A 23,936-nucleotide genomic window follows, 5' to 3' on the forward strand; every position below is an offset into this window, starting at 1 on the left:
TCGTTACATGGCGTTTTAGCAAGCGGCCTATTACCCTTTGACCGATTTTAAAGACGTTTCAGGTCAACAGGTATAGTCCACGCAAGCGACACTCCGAATCAACGCGCCTTCTGCGTCGCATTTAACGAGTATAGTTTCTCTTATAAAGCACGGTGCCTCGATTTTTTCTAGGCTAGACGCTTCGTGCCAGAAAACCTTTGAAGTGCAAAAGCAGTACTTACCTTTAGATTTCGGGCCTTTGTATTCCGTGCTTTCTTTTTTCTCTTTCGTTTAGGAGAATGGTTAGCGTAGCAAATATTAACACCTCGCATTCTCAACACGCCCAAGAGGTTGCTAGAGAGATCGAGGACGAGGTTTAGATTCTCGATCACTCTACACCGCACTGAGAAGACGATTCGCAATGAAGGAGTGACAGTTTAATTTCTTATACATATTGCAGGACGCTGACAAACATGGGTGAACAATTCATGAGTCATCTGTGAGCTTATGGAGTTTTCTCATTCACTGCGCGGTTCAAGTAACTGAGCACACAAGCTCGGTATGCAAACCACGTTCACTTGTCACTCCAAGAAATGCTACAGTCATAGAGAAAAAAAAAAAACGGTGCACCTTTCCGACGTGACTAAGCACGCAATGAGCAGCGCAAAAATGTGGAAAGGCTGTTGCGCAAAAAGCAATGTAAATAATGTAGACGAAACAAGTGTCTCTGTCTTTTTAAGTATGTGGTCGCTCACTGTAGAAAAATAGTATGTACAACACAGCTGCAATATAATGGTGCGCGAAAAGTTCGAACACAGGATGGTCCATTGGAGCTCTAAGAACGCTACAGACCGTGTTCCCGCTCTGCTGACAGTACCGACATGACATTTAAATGTATAACTGCACTTCTTTTTTTTTTTTCACCGCGAGAGAAAAGAGACAGTATAAGAACATACCATTTCTAATGCACTCCCCGGAAATTTTTAGCAGGCACTGATACAGACACAGTACATGTCAGTGAAAAACCGCGACCTCACGAGAGGAAATACATTTGAAAGTTTAGCATAGCATAGACCTTAGCACACGCACTAATGTAGCAGTACTGGAATAGGTATCAGAGAATAGCAGTGCTCGTACCAATACTGCATTGCGACAGCGTCTACCATAACAGCAGTTCTTGCGTTGAATGACCCTTAAACTTAAAAGAGAAAAGGTGCAAAAACATCATCTTGGCAATTACTCGCTTCCGACATGTCTAGGTAGACGAAGGCATAACACAGTCAGTCACTGCAGTAAAGGTTCTACCGCTGCCTCAGAGATCGGGCGACGAACGCGCCATGCGCCATCTAATATCGAAGCTTACGGCTACACGAACTTTGTTGAAATCAGCCTCAAAAGATATCTCTACTAGCTGCCGCTCGCGCTCTGCGCCTTCCAATATACATTCACGCCAGAACGCCTCCGCTAAGTTAACCCAACTTAACTACTTTTATGCCAGCCTGACCTACTTAACCGAACATACCCCAACCTAACCTCACCGTATCCTATAACGCAGCTTATTTCAACCAAAGCCAACCTATTCCAACCTATATGAGTGTCCTTCTAAGTCCCTGCACACGTTTGTTCACCTCCAGTAACAAGTTGTGCCGTAGTCTGCCGTCGCACACAACGTCAACCAAATCAACACCAATGTCAGTGTGGCCATACCGCAACTCTAAAATAAACTGTACAGAGGTCAGGACCCTCGCCTATACAACGCGCGAGCAGTTTGCCGGACCGCACTGGCGACACCTGGGGCAAAACTGGCCTAATGTGTGAGACAGAGAAGTGGTTCTTGTGGGGAAAGGAGGAAAGGCTGGCACTATCATGCAGGCCGGACTGCTTCGCTGCTGCCATGGCGACTCTCTACATTTCCCCCCCCCCCCCTAATGTGAGAATGCGCTGCTATACATCTACGAGATACGCTGTCTTCTCTCGCCCATAGTTTCCTACAATTACTAGAGGAAACAGGTACTCCCTGTCGGTCCCTGCGTGGGAGAAGCCCACTGCGCGCTGACACGTGTCCTGCAGGACATTTAATAAAGTTTATCCAATCTCACGCTGCGATCGTTCAGCCACCATGGGAATGATGGCTCGTGCATGGATTTGTCCGATCTTCATGCTCGGGGCCTCATACATTATTGTGGCTTCGTGGCAACCCGGAGTTCCCCACTATGGCGTGCCTCGAAACCAGTTCGCTGTTTTAGCACGTAAAACCACAAAATTTTATTAACTCTAATGTCCCCCAAAAGATTCGCAGGTTCCAGGAACCTTGCCTTCGAGAACTACGGAAGTACCATCGCAATAATTATTCGCTGCCGACACATTTACACCGGCAAATGAACTGAGCGCGGTCAGTCGTGGTTACAAGAATTCCGCGCGCTCTGGATTAGAGCACAGCGTCACAAGATGTCGCCATCAGCGCCGATGCTCTCGTCTAGGCTTACATTTAGTCGAGGGCTACGCTAGGAAATCGATTTTGTGCTGGCGCAATGTACCGAGAAGCTGCTCTGAAGTGTTGACGGCGTAAGGTGGCGCTGTGACACTATCACGGCCGCATAACGCCGTTTTTCACACAAATCCATTGTGACAATAAATTGCGAAGCAGCGTGTAGTCTATGTGTCCAGTGGTTCTCATTGTACGAGTTGTATAGGCTATACAGCTCGACGACTACTGAGCTCGAGGGTTACAGAAAGAAAACTGGACATAGAGAGGTCAAGGAGAGATCGCCCCAATTCGCAGTTACACTGCGAGCTGCAACATTTCGAACATCTTTAACAACAAACATATTACAAAAACCAGCGCATCGTAATTACTAGCAACCAAATAGCATTGCACAACAGCACCAAGAAGGCCTGTTCAACTGAGATAATATGCTCCGTAATACGTGAAGTGTCGCAGCAAACAGTAAAAAAAAGAAAAGTCTTGCTATGAAGATCACAGCTTGGTCCAGAGGAGTCGCACGCAAGACAGCCACTGTCAATACAGAGCGATGAGAATCGTTCGGTCCTCCGACGAAAATGCGCGCGTGCACATATAAAGGAATGAACGGTATTGGCACTACTACAGCTACGCGGAAGGCAGTGGTTACAAGTTCGTGCTCGCGCGGTCTTTGGACAAGTTTGATATGCTGAATTCCGGTTGGTCCCGGATGCTGGGATCGTTGAAGCCGTCGACTGTGACCATGGACTGTAAGGTAAAGAAAGCGATGCAGACAAATAAATCAACCTTTATCGCAATAATAAAAGAGAAGGAAGTTAGAAGCCAACACAACGACCGCGTCCCCGATCGATCACGTTCAGAGACGTCACTTTTTTTCAGTTCGTGCTGAGTTGTCTTAACTAAAGGAAGTGGAAACGAGGAGTGGAACATGGTGCGGCATTGTTGCGTATAGAGCGTCAGCTTTGCGGTATACGCGACATGTAAGGCCCACTGCAAGTAGTTTACATTCTTAAAAGTGAATGAGACTGCAGATCGGTCTATATAATTCCCACCCATATATTCTTTTTTGGGTGTAAGGGTGCTGGTTAAAGACCAATTTACACTCTTCTTCATTTTCACGGGTCTAAGTTATTTTGCTGTGCGCACATCTTATGCAGTTGCCGTATTGCGTAACAATACGTCAGCGCCCGGACCACCCGCTTCCATTGGAAGTAGATTTTGCCACTCGCTCTCCATCGTGACAGCAACAAAAAAATCGTAGCCGACCCTAATCTCTGAATTAGGTGCCTCTTAGTGGCACTCGAACCTCGGCGTTGGTGTTCTTTAGGTTAATTTTAGGCGAACGCAACGCACGAACCGAACTCAGGGGCAAATGTTTTCTATTAGTTAGCCCGTTAAATATCATGCCACCTTCTTGTGTGTGACGTCATTAGTGACGACATTACTTCGGCTTCCTACTTCCGGGTTTCCATGCATTTCGCCAAAGTCGTGATCACGTGACGGGTCACTAAAGTCTACGATTCTATGCTTTGGTGTGCGGTAATCAGTGATTTATAATTAATTATAATTTTGCAGACACTTCAGTAACTCAGCTTGTAACTAAACGTATACTCTGCTATCATATCTATAATGAAACTGATAAATTTAACTCTGTGCTACATTTTTCTTTTCTTCTTCCAATTTATTTTGCATTTCGTCCCCGGTCGTCTCCGTGATTTCTAATTAATTGTAATTATTCCAGACACTACAGTAACGCAACTTGTAACTAAACTTATGCTCTGATATCATATCTATAATGAAACCCACGAATTTAGTACTGTACTATTCTTTTTCTAATTTTTTTTCTGATTTATTTTGCATTTTCTCCCCGGTCGTCTCGGGAGGTGAACCGGAAGTGCTGCGCAAGAAACAAGAGTGTCACACGATGCTCGTGCCACCAATAAGTGGGTAAAATCAGCCATCGCTCAGTCCCACCTCCCGCTGAGGGCAATGTTTTTGGCGTTTCGATGCCACTAGGTCTAGAGAGACGACTGCAAGCCGGAAAAGTGTTTTGATTTCCAGCCAGCATGCGGCGCCACAGCATTACTTTTGATAAAGAGCCTGCACAGTCGCGCCCGTTTAAGCGTTGTTGATGGATTGGCGATGCGTAACGCCCTCAAACGACAGTTATTCCCGGCGTCACAAATTTGATTCTACGCTGTAGCACGGCACGCGATGACAGTATACAAAAAGCGGCGATATCTTGGCATCTTTTACCGCGGTTCTACGTAGAGGCAGCGCATGCGTGGAGGGTCTAACGTATCGTGGTCACATATAGCACACATCACGTTATGCCAAAGCTCGCTATTGCCGAGCGCGCCAGATAGGCGTCGGAAGTGATCCAATGATGGATTGCCCGCGGCGTCCCGCTGGACTTTGAACTTCGCACGAACGCGATCGATCGAGGGCATGGCCTCAGAGTTTCATTGCACCAGTTGTGAAATTTGCCTTCAGCACTCAGGTTCCAAAAGATCAGCGGAACGCTGATATGAATGTTAAAAAGCTTGCGAGGTCAGTAGGCAGCATACATTTCTTTACTTCTTTTTCCACAGCCCTACCCCTTGCACAATTCTGAGTAGTACAGAGAAGCGAAAAATTCGTCACGTCATACCAGCATTTCCCATAGCTCATAGACAGAGTGTATCGTCAAGGAGCTTCCAAGCGAAAAAAAAAGAAAAGAACAGAAAACAAATAAACTGCGAGACTGTGAATTTCTCAAGCAACTGGGGCTGTCTTTCGCAATAAGGCTAATTTGCTAATCAGCAAAGATTAATTAGCTGACTTTCCAACTATCGACTCCGATGCAAAAGCCTTCGATGCGAATGTTACAGAGCATACGCGCTAAAAAAAAAAAAAAAAAAGACATCACAACATCTTGCTTTCGTGAAGATACCTGTCCATGGTTTCATTTTAAGAAGCCCCTCATCAGGCCTGGGCATTGTAGACAGACAAGCGGAGAGCAAAGATCACACGGTTTAGATCGCGTCTGCAAAGTATATTCATCGATGTACGCCGCGTACAGAGTTGACAGACCAAGCCAAGGCCAAAAACGAAGTCACTGCCCTCTCCAACAGAGATGACGTCACAGAAGAGACTGTCAAAATCTGTGGCGCCGCGCCCATTTGGTGCAGGAATTTCGAGGTAGCGTCTCCACTTGTCTTTTAATTTGTACGAATCTCCTGGCTTACGCCAAGCCGCTGCCCACGATAAAACTGACCTATTCGCAATTTCATAGTTTAGCAATCTAGCTTTTACGTGTGCCTTTGGAAAACAAGTGAAAAAAAAAAACAACGGGTGCAGCTCAGAATGCTGATCCCAGGTGCAAAACGGACACACTGATTGGCTAGTTGGCAAAGCATCATGCACGCTGTCGTTCAAGAGGCACACAGACTGCGACAGAAAAGATGTCGAACGCCTTCAGTCATCAGTCAACATACCTTTCCGGCCTCTTTGTCATCGGGCGCGGTAAAGCGCTTGGCGACGCATCGGGTGAAGAGCTCCGGGTCGTGGAGTCGTCCCTCGTTCATTCCTGCGTGAAAGAGGAGGGACAAAGTGTGAGAGCGCGGCTCAATCAACAAGGCGAAACCCTTTGTCACCGCCCCTGAGGCATCACGGTTTACCCATCTCTTAGTCTTCCCTCCTACTCAACCCTCCAGTACTTCTGTGTGGGGCGATATTAACGCTAACGAGGTAGGTTCTTATCCTTCAGCGTAATACGCAACATGTTCACTGCGCCACTTTCACGCTCACTACGGAAACTTATACGAACGAATGTCGACAGCACAAGTTCAGCAACCGCTCGCTGTCTCAGTTCTCGCGCAATGAACGTCATCTCAGAAATATTCGACCGCGAGAAAGCAGCATGGAGTTATGTGCGAGTTCGGCGACCATGTATCACGCACGCACGAACGGACGCACGCGCAAAATAAAGGCCAATAAGTTATCGCTTGGAAGGGTGGCGGCTGAAGGTCCACCATGCGTGGAGCAGCACCTGTAAATAGGCTGACGACGATACTCGTGAAGACGGTCACGACGAATCCCAGCACGGGCACCAACAGATGCGACAGCCGGTACAGCAACTCGATACCTCTGGAGAGAGAGAAAAAAGAAAATAAGAGAGAAACAATGGTTCTGAATCAGAAGTGCCCTCAAAGGGCATCTAAAACAAGTTTGCTTTAAGGGCGACGTACACAACTCTTAGGCTCCGTGCATAGCGAAAAAGGACGGAGAGCGACGCATTCAATTACTCGTGCACGTGAGCGCATTCAACCATTACGGGTGGACTGTTCCGAAATTCATATGTACAGATTTATTAAAGTATATAAAGCCTTTCTTTCGAAATATTTCATAGCTTACAGAAGCCTTTCTTTTTTTACTTGACGTGCTCAAAAGGTAGCACATATATATATATAATCTCCCTTCCCTACATTCAGCGCTAACGACGAGGGCTAAGCGAAGGCACGTAAAAGGCGCAGCGTGTCCCTCTTCTTACGCAACATTCGTTACGGCCTCCTACTTGGCGCCGTTCCTGCCATAATATGAATCACCAACTAGCCGACGCTGCCGCTTTAATCGCTTCACCACATCGCGTATATGTATTAACGTAGGAAGTTCCTTGCGTCTCCCACACTATCATAGGCTATGAAGCAGGGCGTGGCGCCTCTAGCATATTTGTTTGTTTTTTTCTCTTCTTTTCGTAACTAGGATCACGAGCATGCGGGAACGCGTGCGTTAAAGCACGAACTGCTTTGTTTGTTTCGCGTGCGGCTTTCTTGGTCATCTGTGCATGTTGTCCACTAACGTCTTTCCTAATGTTGCATTCTACTACAAAGCAGCACATTTGTCGAAACGACGACGACAACGAAGCTCGCATTTAGCTCGTACTGTCGTCGTCGTAAAATGGGGCCGGCCAGTTTAGTCGATACGCAGTGCCATCAAAACAACCTCATCAGAGACTCATGAGACGCGAGTCTCGAACTTTCCTACTTCTTGCTCTTGTTTCTCCTCGCCGCGCGCACTGGCGGTCATCCTGTAATCACTACGCTCATGCTAGCTATCTTCGATATTCGGCACACACACACACAACCGAGAGCTCCATACGGCGCCGGTGTGTTATACTTGATGCGGTTAAGAAAACGGACGTCTTCTGAAGATGGTACAGTAAAGATAAAAAGGTGCTTTCTATTTCGGCAACGCATCATTACAGGTGACGGGCGTCGGAAAACGTGTGACAGGGCACATATTCACAGACTAATCGGCAAAGTTTAAGCAATGTTTACAATAAAGGGTTGAGAATCAACCGCGATAGTCGCGCCAGCGTTCAGGGTGCGTGCGCTAAACGTTAGAATGTTGAGATTCTTGCACCAGTTTTGAGGAGCTTGCCGCAAGATACGCGATGATATATGCACTGGAGCTGCATATGGGACTGATACGCACCAAGATTATTGTAGGTGAAAATTTGGCGCGAAATACAAGCTCTTTTCGCTGTGCATTGCCGTAAGTCCAACAGCAAACGTTCAACGTATTCGCGCAATATGTTTTACCAGCTACTACGTTCTGTTTCGGTGGTCCCGTTAGCGCCTTGCGTTTTACAGCGATAGATGTTATGGGTTCGCTGCCCTAGTTCACTACCTCATCCTAAGCATTCGAACTACCGACCTACAGACTGCCAGTCGAAGATTCTACCTCTCAGTCACTCCGCCGAGTAAAAAATAGTGCGCCTGTGCCTGACCTCTTGAACATTCGTTAGAATCACTGGCTGATGCAGTGCTCTGCAGCTTATTTGCCAATATGTACGGAGGTGAAACAATCCAAACGAAGCCGGTTGCAAGACGCAAAATAGCGGGATAGGAAAGAGGAGCGAGGGTCGTGTCTCTCCGCTTCGCCACCTGCATGGGGAGCGTCACCCACATAAATGAAGTCGATTCGGACTAGAGTCATCACTGACTAAAGTTTCCTCCTTCACGAAAGGAGATTTCTCGCGTGTATCCGCGATTGTTCACTGCAACCAACACCGCATAAAACTGTGCAAGCCTTACCACGCTTAATATTGTGCGAATTATCGTGCCACGGCTTCGCGTTGGCAGGGAAACTGCAAATTCTTTCCCCCTTCTGTTTCATTTACGATGCACTTCGTTACAAAAAAATGATATAAATCATTATTATTTTCCTTTCAGTACAACGTTTTCCTTTCAGTACAAAAGTCCCGTAGATTTAGGGCGTGCGAAACATAGCAGTGAACACAATCTTATCGGGTCTCGAAGGCCCCGTATCAAGAGGCTCACTTTGGGCTATCCACGGCAATCTCGTCCATGGCATCTACTCCACCAAACAAGTCGTGCGCCGTGGCGTTATCGTGTCGCACGCAGCCAGATGTCGACGTGGGCAGGTCCTCGTTCAAGGGCACGCTGGACAGCGAACCCACAACCACCCACAAGCAGATCACCTGGCCGAGCAGCAGGCCACTCAGGGCGCCCTGGTGTGAACGATGACGAAAAGAAAAACAAAAAGGGAGAAATGAGGGAGAGAGATGATTGAGTTGAGCATTAAAAGAAAAAAGAAGTACCGCCCACAAGCTGTTCTCCATCCAAAACTTGTCGTTACAAGATAGAAGATACAAGATAGAAGATAGCAGGTTACAAGATAGAAGATAACATCGTATAAACGAGAAAATATAGAGTATTTGCATGACGTCGCAGGGGCCGTTTTTCATTGTTCGATTTGCGGCCACCACAACTCTGTTGGATACAAAGCGCATCCCCATACAACGAACAGCTTTCGACCGTGTTAGCCGTACAACAATACGGCAGCTTCAATGACCTCAATGCACGCTACCTATATATGGTCTTATCTACGCGCAGTATTGAAGTAGATAAGCGTTCCACGAAAGCCCGTCATCTTCTGCGTGTACACACGTACGTAAAATGATATGAAGAAGTAAGCCGTAAGTGACCCGAAACGCCAGTACCTTAACCAATTCTCTCTTCTTCCGTCACCACCATTCTCCACCACCATTATTGTACACTACCCGGAAAATCCAATGCGTAGTTAAACATGACGTAATAATAAGACGCTGCATTAGATCCGCAGTTGCGTTCTGCAAGTACACAAAGCCACTCCATAAGGAAGGGGAGCGACTATAGAGACACCAAGCGCACGCAGTCCATTAACTGTTTGTTTCGCTGCATATACACACCAGGCTATACAGCCGCATTACGGGTGCGGAAGAACAAGGTCACGCGATGCGCAGAGCGTCGATGTGCGCTATGTTCCTCTCCTAAAGGAAACACACGACTCGTCGCAAAGTCAATATAACTGGAGTCTTAGAAGGAAATGACAACGCCTTAAGACTGCACGAACAGCAAGCGCTGTTACGCGGGCGCTTTAAGGCACGTCATCGCAGGACGGATAAGGCGATCTCACTCACTCACTGACTCTCTCTCTCTCACACAAGCAAACACACACACACAACACACACACACAACACACACACACACACACACAGCAAAACAAAAAGGAGGAAAGAAAGATATAGACAGCACGGCTATTACAATTATGACCTGAAGAGCTGAGCTCACATTCGCGTAACTTCTCTTGCGGAAGGCACATGCACACTGGCGAATCGCAGAGGTCACGTGACCAGTTTTGTTAAGCCGCTCCACGACTAGAGTCGCAAAGCTGCTGAATCAATGAGCCGCGAAGAAGGACGCGGCTTACGCCGATGCTTATTTTACGTATGAGTGTGTATGTGTGTGTGTGTGGGGGGGGGGGTAATAGAATCAATACATTATCATCTTGATCCTAATTTTTCGTCCAAGCAGATTAATCGAGCGTACGCTGACACTCGAAGTGCCTTTCTGGTAAATGGCATTCAAGCGTGATTGCTCCTGTGTGCGGCGTCAGGATTTCACGTTTATATCGACGGCAGGTCTGGAAACACACCACATGCAATGCAGTGGAAGATTTCTGCCCGAAAAGTAAGCGGTCCAGAAAACATGCGCGCTCTCTTTGTCCGTGGTTAGGCTTAAGAATGGCACGACACAAAATACACGGAGATTTTCAGATTTCCAGAATAAATGAGTTGAAACTGGCACTCGTCCAGTGCTTCATGTCCGTGTATTTTATGTTGCGCCATTCTTAAGCTTGAACCATGTACCAACTAGGCCAGCAGAGAGTTTTAATTATCTATGGTTAGCGTCTGACATATGTAACAGCGGCGACCAAAAGGGGTAAAAAAAAAAGAACAACAGGGGCCAAATTAACAAGGCTTTTCTTTAGTAACTGCATTCTGTCATTGGTTGGCTGCCTTGGCTAATGTTATGTCCAGCATCAGGATTAAGTGAAATGTTTTCTTACGAATAGTTCTAGCGTAAGGGCGTTTTCTGAACAGAGACCTAGAATCTTGTAAGCATAAGCATTTTTGTAAACAACAAATACAAGTAAAACATTTCTTCAACTTGAACTGTAATCGACGACTGAATGGGCTGTTTCCTTTCACAATGGACGACAGAACACCGAAGATGACACGAACAAATTAAGCTTAACATGACGAGCGCTTGACTCATCATGGCGCCGAATTTAGATAGCGTGACTGAAACAAGGAAGGCTAAGAAAACACACACCGCTCGACAATGCTTTTCATGCCTGGTCGCCATGAAGGAGGTCGTATTCGAAAGCTAATAGCAATTTAGATTGCGCTGTGCGCTTCTTCTCTTGTTCTCTTCTTCTCTTCCCTTCAACAACGTCCTCAGCGTGGATAAGTTGGACGACGGCATGGGCCAGCTACCTTCTAATTCATGCCCGACTCCAATCTTGACAACTGATTACGAGCGATGGGATTGAGCCCTCAATCCTGACAACGCACAAAACGAGCCAAGCTTGCGCGGCCAAGCGCGCACTGCCAGCGATTGCGAAATTCAACTCGCAGTTTATAGGCATTCAGCCAAGCCCAGAATGGCAGTACGAAAACACTCTTGAGAACCTTTTTGGGTGGTTCCTGTTTCGACGGGTATAACCGCTACATCGGGAGAAAAACCACACTGCGCAAGCAGAAAGAATGGCTCTCGATAGCACTTACTTTGCCATTGCAGGAAGGCAGCAGCATACCGAGCACGAAGACTCCCAGGAGCGGTCCCGACAGGGCTCCAGACATAGCGAAGGCCGCCTGGACAAGATGACAAGTGAAGAGCGTTTTTCGTTATTACAGTAGGCTATTATTAAAGTCGGCTGCTATGGTCGGGACCTTCGAAGTGGTTCTGGGCCCCTAGGGTTGTGTTTCGATCACCATACTGGGCGTATATACGGTCGTCTTTGCATTCCGGCAGCGTAAAGATGTGGTCTACGCGACCGGGTATCGCACTCGCGACCTAGTCGTGCTCAGCAGCCGGAAAGCAACAACCAACGAGGCGGATTGACAATGTAGTAAAAAAAAAAAAACATGCGGTAAAAGCGAAAAGTAATTATTAGCTGAGTTTATGAATGATAATCGGGGGTTAATGTCCACGCAGCCTCAAACCAGTGAAGTTCAAACACCTGTATGGATTAGTGAGAGGTCAAAACACTTCATTTTTTCTTTATTTTTTTTTTAAGTTCGAACGTCCTGCGTTATCGAACTTAATTTGCTTCGACAATATTCCCTTATATAGCTATAAATAGTATATTTTACTTTTCGATGGCTACTATTCGGCTGCTTTAAGAGCTACAAATGACTCGCTCAGCATAAAAAAAAACAAATATGCCGTGTCGATTGTTCCTTCCCTTGAAACGCTACCGTGTCTTATCGACCTATGTGAGACTAAACCGCGATTTACTTACAGCGCCGAACATCGCGCAGCAAATTGAAAGCGGTATTCCGGTATCATCGTGGATACATCAGGAGTCCCCACAACCGTAGCGGCCGAGCGATTACACCGGCTGACTTCTACCTAATACTTTTAGTGCAGAATAGCGCTATGGCAGAATGAGACGAAGGGAGGTTTGCCGCAGGGAAATCGTCCTGTAGCGCCTACCTTGAGTATAGAGCCAATGCTTCCAGCCAGGAACGCCAGCCCGATTGTGAGAATCCCGTAAGCAGAAGCTGAGCAACAAAAAAGAAAAAGAGAATAATACGAAGTTAGCGCAATATCTACCGAAAGCGGGCAAATCACACGCACTACTATGTACGATCGCCCCAGCTGCTATTAAAAAAGCTCTAAGCCCAATCCTTAAACTGTCCAAAAGTTTCTTATGTTATGCGTTCAAGCTTGAACCGGAGCTTTTCCCGTGATCGTCATAGCAGATAAGAAAATAAAAATCGCGAGTTTCTTAAATTAACCTGAGAATTAACGTGGGCAAGAGTTGCGGAGGTTATCAACACACAAGCATTTTTAAGTGTAATGGACATAGTTTTCATCAGGTAAGAAAGCTGAGGTGAGGAGACGTTATTTTTACCAGCTCTCCTTTATTTCGAACTGGGGGGGGGGGGGGGGAGGCGTGGATCCGACAAGCGGACAAGCCCAAGCAAGGGTGCCGCTTGCGACAACTGTCCTCAAGTGCTTACCCCTACCTCTCCAGCTATTCCCGTACCTAAATTCCCTAAGCCCCCACATAGAGTAGCGCCAGCGTCGTCAATTCATTCATTCATTCATTCATTCATTCATTCATTCATTCATTCATTCATTCATAAATGAGGTACACGTGTCGCTTACCGACGCCCCTGGTGATAATGGCCGCCTTCTTCTCGCTGACGTGCGACCACTTTCTTATGAAGTCTTCCCACGTGACTGCCGCAAGCGAATTGAAGCCCGATGACAGCGTACTGAAATGAACCGAGCAACAGCGTACAGCACAGCCGTAAAAATCTGCGGCTCATACTATATATATATAGTGTAAAACAGCACTTTGTTTAATTCGACTGTTAACAGCTAGATGCAGCTCACGGGTCATCTCGTCTTCCGGGGCGTTGGACAAAGGCAAGTTCTGGTCAGGTCAGCCTGGCGTGATCTTTCGACACCAACAGCTATGCGTACTTGGCCAGTATAAGCGGCCTACAGTGTTGGCAGTGCGTTTTTAAGAAATTATATTTAAAAAAAAAATGTCGAATGAACCCTTTTTTAAGATTTTGCGAGTTGGCTGCCTTCCATAGCACGTCAGTAAAGCAGCAAAGCGCCATGCAAAGCACGCCAGCTACCACGAACTCTCGACCCGCGCTGTATATTGAGCAGTGTACCGTCGCTGGCAGCCTTGAAGACCGCGTGTGGTGGAGGCCCTCGGAAGGAAACATTAGTTGCAAACTTGTTCTTTAAGTGCTTACATTCACTGCTATCGCTAGGCAGCGACAAATTAGACCGCAGCGGATACGTTTCAGCACGTTCCAGCTACTTAATCGATTGAGTTTCTCGTCGTCATAAAGGATTAACGCCAAGGAACGTAATAGAAGAAATACCATGAGCAGTATTAACACTTGTACCGTGAAGGGCAGTTTGCAGGCCGCAGTTTGCATTCTTTGGGGGCAGAGAAGCTTTGCAGTGCAGCCAACTTTAAATATTGCAAACTGCTGCCTGGCTACGCCAACAGATAACGGTGCAAGGATAGCATATAAGGGGGACAGAACGCTAGAAAACAACGTAAAGTTCGGAGTGATCGGGACTCCACCTTAAAATTCCCGAACTAGTATTACGTGACGTGACGTACAGCTGCGGCGAATGGTCAAGGTTTGGCTCCAGTAAACGCTATGAAAAACTTAACCTGGCAAATATCGAAATTTGTTGCTTGCAAAAGGCCCGCATCGAGCGAAAATACTGCGGAATTCATGACGTCAGGGAATGACGTCGTCGCCGCACCGGTCTGCCGAACTTGCTAAGAGGACAATTACAGAAAACTGCTCAGTTCAGCTTGCTTAGATTAAACGTTGGGAATGCCAAACAGACAAATTTGCCGAGCGCAGACTCTGGGAAGGCCAGATAAAGTAGATAAAAGTGAAATACGAGTGGTGACGACGCCACATATATCTGCAAAGCTTGGCGAACGCTCCTAGATCATGTATAGATAATAAAGAGGTGATAAATCGCACCCAAGCGAAACACAAAATAAGAAAACTCAATTTTGGCAACAGCTTCTGTAACCTTCTATGAAACAAGGAGGACGCAAATGTGCGAACACGCTGCAAAATCGGTAACATCGCGCTTACGTCATATTCAACTCAAAAATGAAGACAGTAACCTTTTAAAAAAATGCGAGGTTTTACATGCGAAAATCACGATTTGATTTTGAGGCACGCCGTAGGTCTCCGGAATAATTTGGACCACCTGGGATTCCTTAAGGTTCACCTAAATCTTATAGATGGTTATAGATATAGATGGCAGGCGCCCCCCTTCGATCACTACAAGGTTTTACGCCGGGCTAGGGGCGTTGCCACTACGTACCTGAGAGCTCCGCTGAATACGCAAGCTACGAAGAGGCCGGGGAGGCCAGGCACTACACTGAGCGTCTTCATCACAAAGAACGGGATGAGCTGAAAGAGAAACGACAACGGTCAAATGTGCGCGCAAACATTTCACAGCGACCAGTGCATGCTTAAAGAAACCTTCCAACCGCGTCTGCGATACCGTAGTCAATGGCCGTCATTACAGGTCTTTATGAGCGCACACCTTAAATCAGGGCAGAAGAAGGCAGACACTGAAGGGCCAGCTCGCAAGGAAAGTTTGCTTGGAGCCGACAATATCATAAAGAAAGTGCGCGCACCACGCGTAAGGAGAACGGAACATCACAGTCATCTCGCAAATCGGAAATAAAACTAAATCACAGCAGCTTTTCTGCAAACTTTTGTTCACTGCTGAGCAATATTGCAGATGCGTTATCCTCATAGAGACTCGCTGTCTTGGGCCCGGTATAGCGATGATTCCCGAGATTCCCTTACAAAAATGACTTTAGACTGTCTATAGAAAGCCTATAGACTTTTCATAGACGACCTTTCCTTTCTATAGATTTGGACTTTTGTTGATATAAAGTCTATAGACTGTCTATAGACGAAAGTCGATAAAGTTTCTATTTCTTTTTGTCTATTCGCAGTCTATAGACGGTCTATAGAAAAAAGTCGATAAGGTGTTTGTTTCCTTTTTGTCTGCTTCCCCTCTATAGAATACCTACAGACGAAAGTCGACACAGTCTCTATCTATTTTTGTCCATACTTTGGCTTTAGACTTTCTATAGACGAAAGTCGATAGGGTTTCTATTTCTTTTTGTCTATTCGCAGTCTATGGACGGTCTATAGAAAAAAGTCGATAAGGTGTTTGTTTCCTTTTTATCTGCTTCCCCTCTATAGAATACCTACAGAGGAAAGCGGATACAGTCGCTATCTATTTTTGTCCATACTTTGTCTATAGACTTTCTATGGACGAAAGTCGATAGGGTTTCTATTTCTTTTTGTCTACTCGCAGTCTATAGACGGTCTATAGAAAAAAGTCGATAAGGTGTTTGTTTCTTTTTTGTCTGCTTCCCCTCTATAGAATACCTACAGACGAAAGTCGACACAGTCTCTATTTTTGTCCATACTTTGTCTATAGACTTTCTATAGACGAAAGTCGATAGGGTTTCTATTTATTTTTGTCTATTCGCAGTCTACAGACGGTCTATAGAAAAAGTCGATAAGGTGTTTGTTTCCTTTTTATCTGCTTCCCCTCTATAGAATACCTACAGAGGAAAGCGGATACAGTCGCTATCTATTTTTGTCCATACTTTGTCTATAGACTTTCTATAGACGAAAGTCGATAGGGTTTCTATTTCTTTTTGTCTACTCGCAGTCTATAGACGGTCTATAGAAAAAAGTCGATAAGGTGTTTGTTTCTTTTTTGTCTGCTTCCCCTCTATAGAATACCTACAGACGAAAGTCGACACAGTCTCTATTTTTGTCCATACTTTGTCTATAGACTTTCTATAGACGAAAGTCGATAGGGTTTCTATTTATTTTTGTCTATTCGCAGTCTACAGACGGTCTATAGAAAAAGTCGATAAGGTGTTTGTTTCCTTTTTATCTGCTTCCCCTCTATAGAATACCTACAGACGAAAGTGGATACAGTCTCTATCTATTTTTGTCCATACTTTGTCTATAGACTTTCTATAGACGAAAGTCGATAAGATTTCTATTTCTTTTTGTCTACTCGCAGTCTATAGACGGTCTATAGAAAAAATTCGATAAGGAGTTTGTTTCTTCTTTGTCTACTTCCCCTCTATATGGACTACCTGTAGACGAAAGCCGATACAGTTTCTATTTATTTTTGTCCATACTTTGTCTGTTGACTCTCTATATTGTGGACAATAGTCGACAAGGTTTCTATTTTTTTCTCTACTCCTGGTGTATTGAATGTCTATAGCAGAAAGTCGATAATATGTAATTCCGAGTTCCCATACCTCCCGCCCTCTGCGAACGCGATGATATGGCACTGGTTCATGCACGACGGCACCGCAACCCCGGCGCGGCGGGCAAACCGTGCAGACTGCTAGTCTGCGTTCGGTGCAGCTGCACCGAACGAGGATCGCGGCGGAGCAGGCACCGTCCGAGTCACCAAGGTCTTCCAGGCACCCGAAGGCCCTAAACCTGGCTGCTTCCCGGACGTACACTTCGCGAATACCAGGTGGTGAAGGTCAGATGGTGAAGATGTGGCGAAAGTGGCGAATAAGTGGGGAAAGCCCGCAGACCAGGTGGTGAATTCACCACCTCTGAGTTGTCGTGGTCTTGCATGTCTATAGATTAACAATAGACAAACATCGTTAATCTGGGCCCAACCCGTGTACGCTGTAACCAAGCGTAGGTACCGGTGGATAATACATAGCTGCATTTGATATAAGCCACTAAAGTTGTATACTGCTGAGATTGCTGTAGAGCCTATTTGTAGACTTTAGTATACACATAGTGTATACCTCCGCATTTGTTGACCACATATGATCTACGTAGTCGCTCTCGGCAATCCCAAGACAGTCTTCACAGTTGTCGCATCACTTTTGCGGCAGTAGAATAACGGAAGCAAAACGCCGATCGAATTGTTAAAATATATGTTATGAACGCCAGCTTCAGATACAAGTGGATTCGAAACAGGCATCAAGCTAACAGCAAAGACACTCGTAATGTTTGTAGCTGACAACGCGGACTTTGTGAATGTGCCATGAACCGATGTCGCGCATGTGGTGTTCGCGTTGTGTGCCGTCCGATTCTCGGATACTTTTCACATTGTCTTCATATCTCGGCTGCGTCACTAACATCGGGCGACTTTTGTTGCCTGATATCCTGCACTATAAACTCATCAAAGTTTCTCATTCACTTAAAATTGGTGCCAAATTCTCTGAGCCCACCCAGTATTTCGCCGGCGGTATGCCTGCGCAGCCACGCATATGAGTACCTCAATGCTGTACTGATTGCTTTGACCTATCATCCGAACAGAAAATTAGCACTAACATACGTGCGGGCATCACATTTGGCGGTACGCTGGAAGATATGCTACAAATACGCTGTATTACTCATTGACTCTGGCAATAATGCGTCTAAAACGTCTGAAGGGCCCCGTAACGGCTTTTACAAACAGCGCATTCATGTTAGCGTTCCAGTCTCATACGATAGCCCACAGCGTTTGTCATACAACCTGCCAGCGCATATCCTTCGTCCACGAAAAAAATGTATAACGGAAAAGAAAAGCCACCCGTTCCGGCGCGCATGGCGCGCAGAGAGAGAGAAAGAGACAAAGAAAAAAATGAAGGAGGAAAAGGCGCTCACACTCCTCCGAGCGCGCACGCCCTCCCGCGCGGAGCTCCTGCGCATGCTCGGAGCTCTAGCGCATGCGCGGCGTTGCGCCGTCTCAACGAGTGCGCCAGGCACGTAAACGGTTGTGCCGGTGTGCGGTGTCTCCCTGAACGTTGGTGTCTGTGTATGCGTGTCTTTGTGGCATCACACGTCAACTACACTGAATGGTAAGCTTTATCAAAGACGTTTTGCGTCAATACCTCATGATTATGTGAGCGCATTTCGTAGCGCGAACCGGCTGCATGTAGCGCAGGCGACTCGGGCATAGTGTCGGTTTGTCGTTGACATGGTTTGATAACGCGCTCTTGTTCTCGCTTCTACTATACGGAATGTTTTACGGCGATCGATCGCTCGTGCTTGTTGATTTTATCATTATAGCTTAGGTGCGTAAAAAAAGGAAGTACACCATGTTTTAACTTGATACTGAGCTACCACTAAGCGGATTGTGTGTGTTGGGCAGCCAGTGTGGTAGATCTCATTTAGTGGCGCTTGATCCGGCCGCGATGAATGCTGCACCGTATGTGTAGTGAAATTCTCGTGACACGCTTTACGTATATATCTCGAAATTGTGTTAGCATCAAGAATTTTCAAACAGACAGGCATAGTTGAATAACTGCTAGCGTACTCGGATGAAAGGCCGTGTTTGCGGGGTATGCATCAGCAGTGTGTGCGCTGCCGTTTTCGCATAGTTTAATAGTAGCAGTATTTTTAAGGTTCCTGGCAACCAATCTAAATAATTTTGGGAAGTTACAGCAAGCAAAACACGAGACTTGAAGAAATATCTAGTAGAAATCTCTAGATTCACCCAATCTATTTATATGCAACCACAAACGCTTTTGGAGCATGAAACCTGCGATAAGCTCAGTCACTTGCAGCTTCGCAACTTAGCCGAAAAAATTAGAGAACAATAAATTAGTCGCTCCGGGAACACCTTTACACGTTTCAAACTGAAGGCATTGCGTTTGACGGTAGTTGGAAGATTTGTTTTTTGTCTCTTTTTTTTTAAACAATTTAGCAGCAGAAGTTATCTTTCGAGCTATATGAAAAGCGTTAAGCGGCTTCCGATGCTTCGGCGTTCTGCAGTTTACGTGCTCTTAATCACAAGGCAGCTGCGGGCGCAGATTCGCATTGTGCTAATCGTGCATGGTATGAAGCCATTGTCGTGCGTAATAAGTGTTCCGGTTTTCATTACTGTTGCATGTAGGGCCGTCGTCTTGGACAGACTGCATACAATATGCGCTGTACAAAAGAAAAAAGAGCCAGATTATCAATTTGGTGATCTTTTCTAAGTAGATAACGCACAGATTATTCAAATAATTCAGTGGGCATTGCATTTGTTCTACCCTTATCAACACACCTAAGAGATCGTAACATGTTTTAGTTGATAAGTAACCTGATCAGTACGCTCCCATTCATGTGCATTCTACTGAAAGTGTGGCAAATGTATTCATCTCGAAGTATGAGAAAAGAGACATTGCAGACTGTTCTAAGCGGAAATAAATTGCAAATCTTAACGTGATTGTTCAAAACTGCAGTCAGTATGCTGAGCATGTTCGTTCGGCACGGGCATATTGCATTAACACCTGAAAAATGTGCACAGTCCAGCCGGGTATCTTTGTTTCAACAAGTATTATTATAGGAATCGTTTAGGATTCTCGCATTTCTTTTATTTTTATAAGTACACTGTGTGTCACATGAACCTGTCTTAAAACGAAACGTACCGTTGCCGGCACCGGCGACCATTACGGTTGTCTAACTGCTTATGATACTGTAGTATAACGAAACATCATAATGGTACTGATTAATATTGCCATGTAGTCTTTAGTCAGAGGTAAACAAAGTTAACTAGAGGCATAAGTGATGAGAGCAAATTATATTGAAAACTACTATTGAACCGTAAAAATAACTAATTGTATAACTCATTGTATAGTTTTTCCTCACATTGTTGCATTTGCTTTACGTGTGTCTCTGTGTCTTCCGTGCTGTACTCGTGTGGCCATCAATTACGAACTTGCCGAAGCCCTTGTCAGCTTTATTAATCAAGGGATTCAAGTCAGTTGAATCTAATACTGCATGTCAAGTGACTGACGTGTTATTCGTTTTATCTAAATATTATGGACTGGCAGTACTTGGCAAGCATTAAACCACAATATTTTTTTATTACACTTAAGCTGCAGACGTCATACATTGCCAGAAAATTTTCATGAAAACAGCCAGGGAAGGCTTAGAAAAAGATCGGGAAATTTTAAAATGGCCACATAGGTATGCTGTCTTGTTATATGTCATACAAAGTTTCCAGAGAATCTCTGAGTTAAATATATTTTTAAAACGTTTCACCTGATAAAAATTGAAGGAAATTGGTTCCATTTATTGAAAAGTAAAAGAAAGTCAAGCTTACTGACAAGGCATTTCTTACTCAATATGTGTTTTTTTTTGCGTTAACTAAACGTCCTGAACCTCGATAGCCTAGAAAAAATTTTCATCTTTCAAAGCACCTTAAATAATTTACTGTAATAGAATTCATTCGAACTATACTATCAGTTCTGTTTCCTAGGAGGTGCATATCTGTCGTGCCATGACACAAAGTGCTCGTGTGGTATTGCGGGTGCTCATGTGGTATACCTAACTTGGAAACCTGTTAGCACGCCCAAGAGGCCTCATTACCTGTAACAAATTAAGTGACCATATCGATACAATCAGCCCATCTGCCTTCCGTGGAAGTTATGGCCAATCACCCATTCATTTAAAAGTATGAGAAAGACATTTAAATGTGTATTAAGCAAAATAAATTACAATCTTAGGCATGATACTGTGAATATTCCAGTCACGTCTTCTGAAAATATACCTCTGCACGGGCATACTTAACTACCAGCCAAAAAAAAATGTACAGACTGCCCAACTGGGTAACGTTTCAGCAATAAATATAGAGACCATTTGGGATAAGTACAATAATGCATCATATATGAACTTGTCATAAAAGGGAACATACTGTTGCTGGCACGAGCAGCAGTTGTGACTGTTTAATTGTTCACGATACCATGCAATAAAACATTGCATAAACGTGCTGATTTGTATTGACAAGCAGCCATTAGTCATAGTTAAACCGCATTAAGTATTGACTTAGATGGTTTGAGCAAATATATTAAGCTGCTTAATGAACACACAAAGAATATACACTTGTTATTTTTGCCTCATATTGCTGCATCTACTTATTTGCAGCATACACCTGCAGCACCTTTGGGACTAATGACACAAAGGTCAAGGCCAGCCTGGCGACCATGCTTGCCAAGGAGTAGTGTAAATATTTAATCTGTTTCCATAATAGCATACGACATGAATTTAAGGAATTCATCTATTATATCGAGCAATAAAAACGGTGAATGCATTGCTGGTGCATTTGTTTTATTTTTCGCACTGCATGATTCAGCACTATATAAATTCTTTCTGTTTATGCAACATATATGAAAGTACAGCTGGTTCAGAAGCATTATTAATCTACTAACGGTAATGCATAAGTTTAGATGAAAAGGAACAGGTGCACATGCATAAATACATTCAAAACTTTTTGCTACCGCATGTAAACAAAAATGTAAACTAACTTGTAGATAGCCGCTATGGAGTTATGGCCTTATACACTCTTTGTAGACTTGTCTATAAGATATCTGTGTATATAGATTGCCTATAGATTTAAAAAAATTCATATTTGTTAACAAATGTCTGCAGAATGTCACAGAAAAAAGTGTATCGGACTATAAAGTTCTGTTTTTGTAGACTGAAGTCTATAGAATGTCTATAGACTATCTATATACATTTGTATATAGACATTCCATAGACTTCAGTCTACAAAAGTAGAACTGTATATATATAGTTCTACTTTTGTAGACTGAAGTGCATAAAATGTCTACGGACAAATCTCATCTGTAGACATTCTATAGACTTCAGTCTACAAAAGTAGAACTGTAAGCCTATACACTTGTCCATAGACAGTCTATACACAGTCTATAGACTCAGACTTATAGACGAGTCTATAAAAAGTGTATGGCCATAAGTCTCTAGACTGTCTATAGGCAGTGTATAGACAGTCTATAGACTCAGACATTTTATAGACTAGTCTATAGAAAGTGTATGGCCATAAGTCTATAGACCGTCTATAGACAGTCTATATACTCAGACTTCTTATAGACTAGTCTATAAAAAGTGTATGGCCATAAGTCTATAGACAGTCTATAGACAATCTATAGACTCAGACTTTTTATAGACTAGTCTATAAAAAGTATGGCCATAAGTCTATAGACTGTCTATAGACTGTGTATAGACAGTCTATAGACTCAGACTTTTTATAGACTAGTCTATAAAAAGTGTATGGCCATAAGTCTATAGACTGTCTATAGACTAGTCTAAAGAAATGTCTATAGACAGTCTATAGACTCAGACTTTTTATAGACTAGTCTATAAAAAGTGTATGGCCATAAGTCTATAGACTGTCTATAGACTAGTCTAAAGAAATGTCTATAGACAGTCTATAGACTTCATAGACAAATGTCTATAGACTGTCTATGGACTTTCTATAAAAATTTTTGTAAGGGTTGCGGGCTTCTATTGTGATCGGTGAATTGTATTTTGTGTTCGCTTCGTGACCTCCAAGTTTCTTCCGTCTACCACAAAGTGCATGAGTGTGGGCGTGTGTGTGTGTGAGGTGGGGGGTGGTGGGGGGGGGGGGTAGAGAGGGTTCATGCACAGTCGGGGTCAAAAGTTTACAAGCTACGAGATCTGAGAGAATGTTGACTATTTACGCAGCCTGGTATTCCAACTTTTGGCCTGTAACGGTATAACCGAACAACACATTACTGTACCGTTTATTTTCTTTCTTCCTTTTTTTTAAGTGCCAGCGGTCTGAACCTGTTCGGAAAGTCAACATTGTCTGACCTGGCGGTTCGTAAAATGTCGGCGAGGACTGCACGTCTACGAGATAGAATTACCAGCCTCGGCTACGTCAGATGCGCTGCCGTGATCACCTTTTCCTTTTATTTTTTCGGGTACAGACAAGTTAAGCTAATGTAAGTAAGCGTCTCCAACGAAGCAATAACAGCATTTGCAGTTACTGCGTTGCACTGACAGTATACCACCCCTCAGCGCAACGTCTCCAAGTAGCGAAAGACATCACGCGACGCATCTGCTCAGACACGCACCTGGTCCGACTTGAAGATCTTGCCGGACTTGAGGGGATCACAGTCGGGATAGTTTGCATAGATCACGAGTCCGGCTACGCAGCCCAGGCTGATGTTGAGCATCACTCCGGGAATGTTCACGTAGAGCGCCCTGCGATATAATGCGAGAAAAAAAAATAACATGACGAACATGCCACCAGCCTGTACCGAAATATGCAAACAAACCGAATGCAAGAACACGGAGAAGAACGCATGGATACATAAAAACGGGGATGAATAACATTCGTACGACACGCTACACCGTTCTTAGAAACGATGAAACCCAGCCTTTAAGACGCAAACACCGAGGCAGAGAAGTAGACAGACACACGCTGGTGTATTCCATACTTCTCTCCCTTGGTGCATGTCTTAAAGGCTGGGTTCCACCGTTTCTAAAAGTATGTACCAACAGGCCCAGCAACAGACTCTTCTACGCCACACCAATGAAATGCACACTCAA

The 23,936-nt window shown here is 44.7% G+C and overlaps 1 protein-coding gene across 2 annotated transcripts in view; it reads right to left on the reverse strand.

The window, feature by feature from the left end:
- Window positions 1-394: 394 nt before the first annotated feature.
- Window positions 395-23,936, reverse strand: part of LOC142582794 (sodium-coupled monocarboxylate transporter 1-like) — a 117,127-nt gene continuing 93,585 nt past the window's right edge. For both annotated transcript variants that reach the window (XM_075692837.1, XM_075692838.1), the window contains exons 8-16: window positions 23,459-23,588; window positions 14,902-14,990; window positions 13,186-13,295; window positions 12,508-12,575; window positions 11,577-11,663; window positions 8,785-8,975; window positions 6,492-6,589; window positions 5,938-6,029; window positions 395-3,208 (exon numbers count right to left, since the gene is read on the reverse strand). In XM_075692837.1, coding sequence (XP_075548952.1) covers window positions 3,107-3,208; window positions 5,938-6,029; window positions 6,492-6,589; window positions 8,785-8,975; window positions 11,577-11,663; window positions 12,508-12,575; window positions 13,186-13,295; window positions 14,902-14,990; window positions 23,459-23,588 — 967 coding nt within the window. In that variant the 3' untranslated portion in view covers window positions 395-3,106. The remainder of the gene's footprint in view (window positions 3,209-5,937; window positions 6,030-6,491; window positions 6,590-8,784; window positions 8,976-11,576; window positions 11,664-12,507; window positions 12,576-13,185; window positions 13,296-14,901; window positions 14,991-23,458; window positions 23,589-23,936) is intronic.

Source organism: Dermacentor variabilis, chromosome 5 (assembly GCF_050947875.1).
Source record: "Dermacentor variabilis isolate Ectoservices chromosome 5, ASM5094787v1, whole genome shotgun sequence".
In the NCBI taxonomy this organism is placed as follows: Eukaryota; Metazoa; Arthropoda; class Arachnida; order Ixodida; family Ixodidae; genus Dermacentor; species Dermacentor variabilis.